This window comes from Saccostrea cucullata, unplaced genomic scaffold (assembly GCF_032062105.1).
Source record: "Saccostrea cucullata isolate Sc308-1 unplaced genomic scaffold, CSIRO_AGI_Scuc_v1 ctg3993, whole genome shotgun sequence".
NCBI lineage: Eukaryota > Metazoa > Mollusca > Bivalvia > Ostreida > Ostreidae > Saccostrea > Saccostrea cuccullata.
The window spans coordinates 49,886-62,087 of NW_026930118.1; the positions used below are offsets into that span (position 1 = coordinate 49,886).

General features: G+C 33.8%; 1 protein-coding gene across 1 annotated transcript; it reads left to right on the top strand.

The window, feature by feature from the left end:
* Window positions 1-1,237: 1,237 nt before the first annotated feature.
* LOC134282958 (uncharacterized) lies at window positions 1,238-11,230 on the top strand. The gene is made up of 2 exons (XM_062765383.1): window positions 1,238-2,256; window positions 11,153-11,230. Exons 1-2 carry the CDS (start codon window positions 1,414-1,416, stop codon window positions 11,228-11,230), a joined length of 921 nt encoding a protein of 306 aa, XP_062621367.1. The 5' UTR covers window positions 1,238-1,413.
* The last annotated feature ends 972 nt before the right edge of the window (window positions 11,231-12,202 follow it).

Here is a 12,202-nt window from a genome sequence, read left to right on the forward strand (position 1 = left end):
CCTTTCCCGATATCAAATTCAATTAATCTCATTATCTTTATACCTGTTGTCTTAACTGTATGTGATATATTTATCTTCTGTTTTATGCAACAAATTATTTTGTTTTCCATCTTCGTGTATTTTATATTTATTGATTGTGTGAGCCTCCTCAGTAAATTATCGCTTCTTGTTTCTATTTTTTATTATCAGATAACAGTTGCTCATGCAGGAAACATGAATTGTTTATAAGCAGGTTGAAGCCTTAATCAATTCCATATCGGATACATTGACGGCAAGTGGTTCAATAGAATAATATTCATTTGCATATGCTACAAAAAATAAAAATAACAGATTAGATAACTAGCTTCAAAAGACTATACCCTAGGGTATGTAATATTTTATTCGTCCTCAGGAAATACATTGAGCAGCCCTTAGGCAAAAGTTTCTATCAAAAGTTTAATGAGTTATCCAAAAATGCATACTCCGGTATTTTCACGGAGCTATCATTGCAGTAAAAATCATTTTTAGATTGTCAACATCTAAGGATGTGTAATCTGATTTTAAATATGAAAAGAAAAATGTCAAAAAAATTACTGTAAAATGTAACACAACTCGTTTTCTGTGTTAAAGAAATGTTGATATTTATTTTCCCCTAATAACATTTTAGAGCTATTTTTTCTTGAAATTGGTCCAAAATCGGTGTTTTTAACAATTTATCATGTATTTCTATTTGACAGATATGGTGTACGTAGGTTTTATTCTGTTGTCGGTTGTTTGTCAGACAATTTGTACCAATCCTTGCTCAACAGGTAAGGGACCGGTCATTTCATTTCAAGAAAGACTAAGTTTACTAACCTTTTGTCAAAAATGGCATAAATACCTAAAAAAAAAAAAAAACACAAACAAAAAAACAAACAGTAATCAATATCATAAATACTACGTATTATTATCTATACAAAATCGTGAACAGGGCAAAACAAGGACCCCTGTCCATGAAAAACCAGATGTCGGATCAGGTGCATATAAGGAATAAACATCCTTTTATCCTTTGTCAACTTTTTTTATAAAAAAAAAAAGAGATTAAACTGACGTACCTAATAAAAACATAATATATTTTCCAAGTAAACACTTATTATATACTGTACAGCATATATGTTAATCTTATTTGGATATTTTAGTTTGATTTATTTTGCAATTGAATGTTACTTAATTAAAATCAAAACAAAAAATAATTTGTTCATTTTATTCATTTCAGAACAAACGCCACATCATCTATTTTTTGTTAATGATACTGGACAAAATTACGCATCTCAGCATCTAAATATAACCAGCAAAGAAATATGCGATGTAAGATTAAATAAGACAGCATTGATAACAAATTTGACTCGCAATACAATTTATCGCGTTAATTCCGAGAAAAGTGTTATAGCTTTCATGGGAAAAGAAATGTTCCTTGCTCTGAGTGATGACTATCTGGGCACTGAATATGTAGTCCCGGTATACCACGATATCACATGGAGGAGTATCCTGGGATTGGGCAACCCGACTAACGATGATATAACTGTCAGCTTAAAATTCCCTGAAAAAAGAAACTTCGAAGGAAACTTGTGTCCAAATGAGACGTTGGACCTGACTCTGCAGAGTTACGAAACAGAATCTCTAACATACAGCTGTGATATAACAGGAACGCGAATTGTTTCTTCAGAAAAGCTGATCGTTTACACAGCAAGTATACCATTGAGCAACTCAGGAGGAGCAGAATATCTTCTGGAACAACTGTTACCAATCACCTTGTGGGGAACGCATTACGTGGTGGTCCCTTTAGGAGATCGTCCTTACGGCAATGTATTGACGATTGTGACTGCTATTGACGACACGACAATCCATATTTCAGGGTATGATTTTGTCACCATTCCGAACAAGTATGATAGGATCCAAAGACGAGTCGACCTTGATACTCCTCTTACCATTCGGTCTTCACAAGTCGTGTCTGTTTTGCAAACATTTTGGTTCCTCTCTGGAGAGAGGGGTTCTGTTAATCTAATTCCTATTGCTTTTAAAACTGACTTACAGAAAACATTCGACGACACCGATTCCTTGAGATATGCTTATGTATCTAACATCGGCTACAATGGAAGCGAATATGTTCCTCTGTCCAATTACTTTGCATATAGAAATCAGTCTGAACTACTAACCGCTGCACAAGGATGTACCGTGACATCAGCTACTCCTGATCAGAAGGGAGGTACGCATTGTGGATTCTCTAAAGACAACATTGTAAGTGTACTTCATTAAGGTCTTCCGTCTTCACGGAAGACCTTATAGTGATTCTATTGTTTCTTCTTCTTATTAAGGTCTTCCGTCTTCACGGAAGACTAAGGTCTTCCGTCTTCACGGAAGACCTTATAGTTATTGTACTGTTTCTTATTATTATTCTTTTTATTATTTTTTTGACTTTCTAATTTTGTGTGCGCGATTTCTCGAAGACTACTGGATGGAATTACTTGAAATTATCAGTGAAGATGTGTTGTTACATGAATTTGATCTATCTGAGCGATTTTTTGGAAATTTTCTTTTTGGTGCCAAATTACGGACCATTTTCTGAAATTAAAATGACATTTTGTCTACGAATAATCTCAAGAACGGTTAAAGATATCATCATGAAACTTTCAGGGATTATAGATCGTGATATATACCATCCAGGACGCGACCTTTCGTTCGTCGTCGGTACTTCCTGTCGTTAGGAGAAGCGAATTGAAAAAATCGCATTTTCTAACTTTTTTGTTTTTCAATATTTTTTATTTATTTTTGGAATGATAATAGAGACCCTTTGATTGATGCTTACTGTATAAGTTGTTTGGATATTGGTTTGTCTGAACTCTAGATATTATCATTTGAAAATCTGAAGCGGGACCAAGATTGCGGCTGTCTCTGTCAACTCCGCCATTTCGCGAGTAGGGGTTTATGGAGGCAGCTGAGCGTTTGATTAAACCATTCTGACATAAGGATACATGAAATGTAAAAAAAAAAAAACTACTTGGACTCTCACGTAGTAGTGAAATGGTTGGAGGAGTTACCTCCCGTTACTTGTTTATATTATAATAGATAATCAAGGTAAATATTGTAATTAATTGGTCAATTGACAAAAGAATTATACAAGTATTATTGATAAATGATGTTGTGTTAGAAAATAATAATAGTGTTGCCAAAAGAAAGGCAATCTGTTGTATTTTATCAATATGATATCTGATAACTTATGATCATTGATTAAGTTGAGTTACAAGGGGGCAGTACAGCCAATTGGCTTGTGTCTTCACTTTGGTCCAGAAACCAATTAGTGTATCGATCAAATCGAATTGTGCAAAGTTGCCGTAGTCAGTGACTTGTTAAAATATAGCTGTGTGACATTAGCGATAGGTTTGTCATTAGGACAGAGAAGCTCTTACATGTACAAAGTTAAATACTGTGTAAGTATATTTTAGCTACTTGGCTAGAGTTACATAGGCAAATTAGTAAGCAGTAAGACACCAGGCAGGTGTTAAAGGCTAAATCAAGAGGCACCAGGCAGGTGGCTGTTGACTTATATAGTCAGTTGTATAGTGAGGCAATTGTCATATGGCACCAGGCAGGTGCCGGTATTAACTGAAGATATATAATTGTACAAAGCACTTAGGTCATTTGATTTAAAGACACCAGGCAGGTGTCATATTATTATCTGTATATATTGTATTCAATCATATCCCCAGTAAAACTTGGTAATCCGAGCACGGACCTACTGACCGCTCAGGTCCGACACGTTACAGTAGTAAGTTGCAATTGAGTGTCAATCTTAAAACTTAATTTCCGTTTCACTGCTTAAGTGTAACTGGGCTAGATACGATATGTAATGTGTATAATGTGTTACATATACTTTCTTAACGTCGAAATAAAATAAAGGCGCTAAGAATGTTTAATTTTTTTAAATTTAATTGAAGCTATCATACCCATTTAATAGATCAGTCCAAAGAAAAGGCGTGAAATATTTACTCATGGCGTTTGACGCGAAATTATGAATGCTTTTTTACAATTCTTAGACAGGTGAAATGTTGCAAAAGTATACACAAGTATGTTTAGAGTAGTACTCCCAATAGCTTAATGGTTAGCGCGTTGGGGATAAAAAAGTAAAAAAAAAAAAAAAGCGCATTCACGTTGGCGACATGGGTTCAATCCTACTTGAGACAAAAATTTTGAATCTCTTTTCAGCTCGATTTTACGTGGGTTTCTTTTCCTAAAACGGACGGAAGACCTCTCGTTGCTCGCAACGAGATCGTATCTAGTTAAGGTCTTCCGTCTTCACGGAAGACCTTATAGCGATTCTATTGTTTCTTATTAGGGTCTTCCGTCTTCAGCGGAAGACCCTCTATTATTCTTCGGTTTCTTTTTTACCTTTATTATTATTATTATTATTATTATTATTATTTTTATTCTTTTTTCTTCTTACAAAATTTGTGCAGAAGATTTCTCGGAGATGGCTCGTTCGATTTGCTTCAAATTTTCACAGTCGATGCGTTGTCATCTGAAGTTAATTCCGGCAAATTATTTTTTTGAAATTCACTTCCGGTCGGAAGTTATCGCCCTTTGATCAAAATTTGGAGGACCTCCTTGTCTGTGATGGAACTCAAAAACGGCTCAAGCTAGAAAGCTGAAATTTTTAGTGATGATAGAGGACATGTTGCCACGTTGCAACATGGTCAGGATATTTTCCGGAAGTGCCTAGTATGGAAGCTCGGTAGGGGTCAAAATTTAGGACACGTTTTATGAGTGATTTTTTGATACATTTTGCATCATATCTTTGAAAATATAATTATTTTGTTATAACATATTGAACAACATTTGTGCAAAATATAAAAATCTTTAATATGATATCAAGTAAAATGTGCTGACTCATCAAATAAAGGGCTGAGAGGGGCCAACAGTTTTTATTCAATAACTCTTTTAAAATCAATATTTTGTCATACATTACTGAAGCAAAAATGTTGAGCCCAACAATCTACAAATACATATTATGATTTTTATGTCGTATGGTACATAATTAGGGGCCACAAGGGGCCAGAATGCTAAATCTTTGATGCTTTATATCTCGAAAGTGAGAAATATTTTGATAAGCAATATAGAACAAAAGATGTTCAAAATAATGTTCTAAACAATATGCAACCTTTCATTTTTTGCTAAAGGTCCCCATTAAGGAGTTGAAGGGTTGGCCCCTAAATATTTCTTTTGTTAATAGCTCAAAAACTAAAAGGAATTTCTGAACAGTTGTTGAACACCAAATGTTCAAAATCTTAAGAGCTTTAAGATAAGATCCTGAAAAAAGGGCTGGGCACTCAAATAAGGGGCCAAGAGGGGCCAAAAGTCTTCAATCGATAACTCTTTATCAGTCAATATTTTGTAATACATTACTGAAGCAAAGATGTTTATCTCAACCATCTACAACTATATATTATGATTTTTATGTCGTATGTTACATAATTAGGGGCCACAAGGGGCCATAATGCTAAATCTTTGACGCTTTATATCTCGAAAGGGAGAAATATTTTGATAAGCAATATCGAACAAAAGATGTTTAAAATAATGTTTTGAATAATATGCAACCTTTCATTTTTTGCTAAACGTCCCCATTAAGGAGTTGAAGGGTTGGCCCCTAAATATTTCTTTTGCTAATAGCTCAAAAACTATACGGAATTTCTGAACAGTTGTTGAACAAAAAATGTTCAAAATCTTAAGATCTTTAAGATGAGATCCTCAAAAAGGGGCTGGGCACTCGATTTAGGTGCCAAGAGGGGCCAAAAGTCTTCAATCGATAACTCTTTATCAGTTAATATTTTGTAATACATTACTGAAGCAAAGATGTTTATCTCAACCATCATCAACTATAAATTATGATTTTTATGTCGTATGTTACAAAATTAGGGGCCACAAGGGGCCAGAATGCTAAATCTTTGATGCTTTATAAAGGAAAAAATATATTGATAAGCAGTATTGAACAAAAGATGTTCAAAATAATGTTCTGAACATATGCAACCTTTCATTTTTTGCTAAACGTCCCCATTAAGGAGTTGAAGGGTTGGCCCTTAAATATTTCTTTTGTTAATAGCTCAAAAAACGAAAAGAATTTCTTAACAGTTGTTGAACAAAAAGTGATCAAAATCCGTAGAGCTTTAAGATGATATGAAGAAAAAGGGCTGTTTCCTAAAATTAGGGGCCGTTAGGGGCCAAAAGCCGTTTTTAAAGTCTTTAATGTTCAATGTCTTTTTACAGATTGTGGTAAATCATTATTTTTGAATGAAAATCTCAATCAAAATCTTATCTCATCTTATCAAGAATTGGACGGAAGACCCACTCGTTGCTCGCAACGAGATCGTATCTAGTTATTATTATTTTTCTGACCATTTAATTTTGTGCACGCGATTTCTCGAAGACTACTGGGTGGATTTTCATGAAATTTACGGAAACAATGTGTTATTATCTGAAGTTATTTTATCCGAGAGATTTTTTGGAAATTCGCTTCCGGTGCCAAGTTAAGGGACATTTCCTGATTTTAAAATGACATTTTGTCCACGATTAAACTCAAAAACGGTAAAAGATATCACAGTGAAACTTTCAGGGATTATAGATCGTGATAGATACTAACCAGGACGCGACCTTTTGTTCGTCGTCAATACTTCCTGTCGTTAGAAGATGCAAATTGAAAAAAAGCGTATTTTCTAACATTTTTGTTTTCCACTATTTTTCATTTATTTTTGGAATCTTAATAGTGACCCTTCCATTTATGTTTACTATGTAAGTTGTTTGAATATTGGTCAATCTGAACTCTAGATATTAATATTTGAAAATCTGAAGCGGGCCCAAGATGGCGACTGTCTCTGTCAACTCCGCCATTTCGCGAGTAGGGGTTTATGGAGGCAGCTGAGCGTTTGATTAAACCATTCTGACATAAGGATACATGAAATGTAAAAAACTACTTGGACTTTCACGAAGTAGTATGTTGCAATTCAGTGTCAATCTTAAAACTTAATTTCCGTTTCACTCCTTTAGTGTAACTGGGCTAGATCATTATGTGATGTGTACAATGGGTTAAATATACCTTCTTAACGTCGAAATAAAATAAAGGCGATCAGAACGTTTTATTTTTTTATATTTCATTGAAGCTATCACACCTATTTAATAGATGAGTCCAAAGAAAAGACGCAAATATTTTCTCGTGGCATTTGGCGCGAAATTATGAATAGTGGCCCGCCTTTTTAAATTCTTAGACAGTGTACTGTTGCAAAAGTATACACAAGTATATTTAGAGTAGTACTCCCAATAACTTAATGGTTAGCGCGTTGGGGATAAAAGAGAAAAAAAGCGCATTCGAATTGGCGACCTGGGTTCAATCCTACTTGTGACCAAAATTTTGAATCACTTTTCAGCTCGATTTTACGAGGGTTTTTTTTTTCCTGAATCGGACGGAAGACCTCTCGTTGCTCGCAACGAGATCGTATCTAGTTATTCTTATTATTATTATTATTCCGTACACCAAATTTTGTGCACGCGATTTCTCGAAGACTACTGGGTGGATTTTCATGAAATTTACAGAAATTATGTATCGTTATCTGAAGTTATTTTTTCCGAGAGATTTTTTGAAAATTCGCTTCTGGTGCCAAGTTACGGGACATTTTCTGATTTTAAAATGACATTTTGTCTACGGTTAATCTCAAGAACGGTAGAAGATATAAATGTGAAACTTTTAGGGATTATAGATCGTGATATTTGCTATCCAGGACGCGACCTTTCGTTCGTCGTCACTACTTCCGGTCGTTAGGACAAGCGAATTAAAAAAAATGTATTTTCTAACTTTTTTGTTTTTCAATATTTTTCATTTGTATTTGGAATCTTAATAGAAACCCTTCCATTGATGCTTACTATATAATTTTTTTGAATATTTATAAATATAAACTCTAGATATTAGCATTTGAAAATCTGAAGCGAGTCCAATATGGCGGCTGTCTCTGTCCACTCCGACATTTCGCAATAGGGGTTTATGGAGGCAGCCGAGCGTTTGCTTGAACGAAAGTAACATAAGGATAAATGAAATATAAAGGTATACTTTGATTGTCACGTCGTACTTACGTAACAAACTTAAATTTAATCCAAGGTCTACTCAAACGTCTTCTATAATTGGTTTTGGTTAGTTGTCAAAGAAAGAAAGGACTAAAAGTGCAAATGAAATACGAAATTTTTGTTTTGCACGACGGAAAAACAGATCGTATATCATAGTTATAAGAAATAGTTTTTCAAGAGACAATATCGATGTATATCTGAAGTATAAAGCTTAACTATTGTTTTCCCATGCACACTTGTGTCAGATTATACAAACAGAAGAGAAAAATAAGAAAATCATATTTTAATAGATCGTTTAATGGAGTTTATATTTACATTCTTTTCTCAAAGATATTTAAAGCTATTGAACATGAATGGTATCTGGTTCCTTGACCGTCGTAGGGCGAGACATTTGAGGTTTTTCAGCGAACCATTTCTACCTTTTCAGTAAGGTGTAACTAATCGGGATAGTTAACTTTGGGGATAAACGGGAAATTTAAAATAGTTAAAAATGATAACTATCTCACGTCTTTAGTGTTATTTACCTACGATATAGAATATGTACAATGTGTTAAATATAGGCCTACTGTCTAAACCTCGAAATTTAGGCTATAAGAACGTTCTTTTTTTCTTAATTTCATCGAAGCTGTCACACCTATTTAATGGAACATTCCAAAGAAAAGGCGTGGAGATTTACTCGTGGCGTTTGGCGCGAAATTATGGATAGTGGCGCGCCTTTCAAAGTTCTTAGACAGGTGTATTGTTGAAGAAGTATATACAAAAACATTCTGAGCAGTTGACCCAGTAGCGTAATTTAAGCGCGTTGGGAATAAAAGAGAAAAAAGCGCGTTGGATTTTCACGCTTGCGACCTGGATTCAATCCTCTTTGTGGCAATTTTTTTTTTATCACTTTTCAGCTCGATTTTCGCGGTTTTTTTTTTTCCAGAATCGGACGGAAGACCTCTCGTTGCTCGCAACGAGATCGTTTCTAGTTTATGTATATTTTTGCATCTCCTGGCATTAAATAAAAACTTATAGCTTGGATAAAACTTTCTCCAAACGAAGTCCCTTTCGAACAGCAATTATGGAGAAAATTAGTGTACACAAACAAATTCATTCGTAAAACTCACATGAAATTTTAGATTTTGATATAATAAAAAAATTACAAAATTCAATAACATCAAAATGGACGACTTTTCAAAACTTTATACAACTACGAGGGGTTATCAAAAAGTTCGTAGACTGAGGGTATAAAATTAAAACCGCTTTAAGCACATCAATGAATGTTAAAATATTTAGTAAGCATCATCTTTTCTATCTAAAGAATAAACTATAAATCATAAATTTTATTTTTTAATAAATTAGTGATGTTTTTGTAAGCAATGGTATGTCCAGGCGGCGCAACCTCGAACACAACGTTTTTGCGACCTATGTGTAACTGAGAAAAATTCTTTTGATATGGTCATTTGACATCCAAAAATCCCGTTAAAACAGGTATGTGTCTGGACATAATTGTTCCATAAAATACAAAATTTTCACTTCATTCTGGAAGGTCTGTGAAATTTTACCGCAAATTTTACACGGAATGTCCAAACAAATGAGGCCTTGAAAATGACGTCAAAAGGGGGAGGGGTTTCCGTTTCCAACATGCTATAAAGTTTTGCCCCTGAAAAAAACTGGTATAGACCTAAAATATGTTGAAACTGGCCACAGAGAAATAAAATGCATCCAGAGTACTTGTCTTTTAATGTCAAAATAGATTCAGAGATAAAAGGGATACACAGTTAATGTCGATGTGCAGTCAAGGTGTGAAAAATCAATCACGTCAAAAAATGACGTTGATCATGCGTTGTAGATATTGAACTCCCAAAAGCAAAATATGCCGGCACAGTCAAGCTCGGATCTCTCCCAACGTATTAATCCATTTGGAATATTATATTCATTGAAGGCCACTGTTCATGACATTGTTAAGTCATATATACAAGGCAGGTTTAAGTCCTTACTCAGCTCTGGACAGGGTTTCTCATGAAGAAAGTATATGAGGAAGAAGAAGCTGACAATGAAAAACAATGACGTTATCGGACGTCATGAAAATAAACGACGACAGCGCCGGGTGATCATATATTGTCGTTTTCATTTTATAATAATTTGGAAAATAACGAACGTATCAGGCTAAAATTTTCAATATTTCTTTATTTTTTGTTGATTTATATTCCATATAAATTTTGGAAGCACAGACTACATAGTACTAATTTTATAGCATCAGTCCACGAACTTTTTGATAACCCCTCGTATATCCCTCGATGTTGTTCTGGTCGATACACTGACCTTAGTTGAAAATGCAACCTATCGTTCTGTAGAATGTTGATTGACGTTTTTTTTATATTTGGTAAAAGTAGAAGACCTTTATAATTATTCACACAGTGAATTGTCTATGAATTTAACTTTTGTTCGATCATGACAAAGAGCACATAGTGGATGTGATCGATCGAAGCGGGTTGCTTATTCATCCATGGCATCTGATCTTTCATCTGATGAATTTTTAATATTTTTTTTTTTTAGATTTCCGTATTTGCTCTGCAGTATGAACTGCAACTTTGATGACGGAATTTTTGGTTGAAGAATTGTAATTAACTATTTTAATAATAGAAAATAATAACACTTTTAAACTTTTGCCGTTCATATTTGCGATGGAAGAACTATTTATGTGCTTAGATTGAAGCAAAATTACATTGTTCTCGTCCTGCACAATATTGATTTCTTATATAATACTACACATTCCATTGCACAAAAATCATATTTCTGAAACAATTTAATGCTTTCTTTTAGTCTAACTTGTCATCAAGGTTTAAAGCAATATGAGCTGCATTTCTTTTAGAAAATTATTTTGCTGTTAAAATGTGTTATTATGATTAATGTGTATAGTAATTTAAACCCTTATGATTAGTAAAACCAAAATAAAATGAGAATAAACCTGAGGCGTACCACTAGGCAACTGCGACGAGAGAGAGAGAGAGACTACATTGCATTCAGTGCTTGTTATGTTTTTCAGAGTGACAGCGTATGGCCAAATAAAAGCCACTTAACCACAGAAGAGTTAAAAGAAATTTTCAGTTGCTGTGAGTATTAACAGGAAATGTAACCGTTTTCACCATCATCATCATCTTCATTATCATCATCATCAAATCATAATCATAACCAACATCAGCATCATCAACAACATCAACATCATAATCATCATTTTATCATCATCGTCAACATCAGCATCATGATAATCATCATCATCATCACCATTTAAGCGATGAAATACAATACTAAATCCAATATCATTTTATTTATATGCTCTTATCACAACCGTATACTAATACCTCCTTTATAGTTTCAGGTATTGGAGATATTTCCTCAGGTGAGTTTAAAATATTTTTTTTTTAATTCAAATGATAATTTTACAGTGTATTTTTATTCTTTTGATTGACATCTTAAACTTGTATAATTAGCTTTGATATGTTTTTGTATCTTCTTATGAACCAAACTCTGGATAACTTGCTTGTAAAATTTATGAATTCCAGAACAGACTGTAGCTTTATATGACTGTATGTACTAAAAGGGTTGTTTGTTCTCAAATATATTCTCAATGTTCATTTTTATTTAAAATCAAGCGAGTACTAGTTTATAATTTGTAATCTTTAGCTTTTGTTTCAGAGAACCGTGACACCTTTGGTACCTTATTTGTTCTTCCTAACGATGATTTTAACACAAGTATTTTCTGTTTAATTGGTGGATATGACTCTCAACACACTTTTTCCGGAAAAAAAATCATCATAAAGCAACATACCAAAACTGGGTGCGAGGACGTACTCCGTAGTATTGTTAATAATTCTATATCTTTAAATGCTACTTCTCCAGTGATCATTTTTATGAACCAAAGAGAACTATCTTTATCATGTCAGTACAAAGGGGTTGATAGCAACTATGATACAAATGTTTTTATTGTACCTCCCGTTGATATTTTAAGTACGGAATATATCGTTACTTTCCCACCTTTACCCCCTGATGATGCCGACAGTGAATGTTTGATTTTAAGTTTGTTTGACAAAACCTC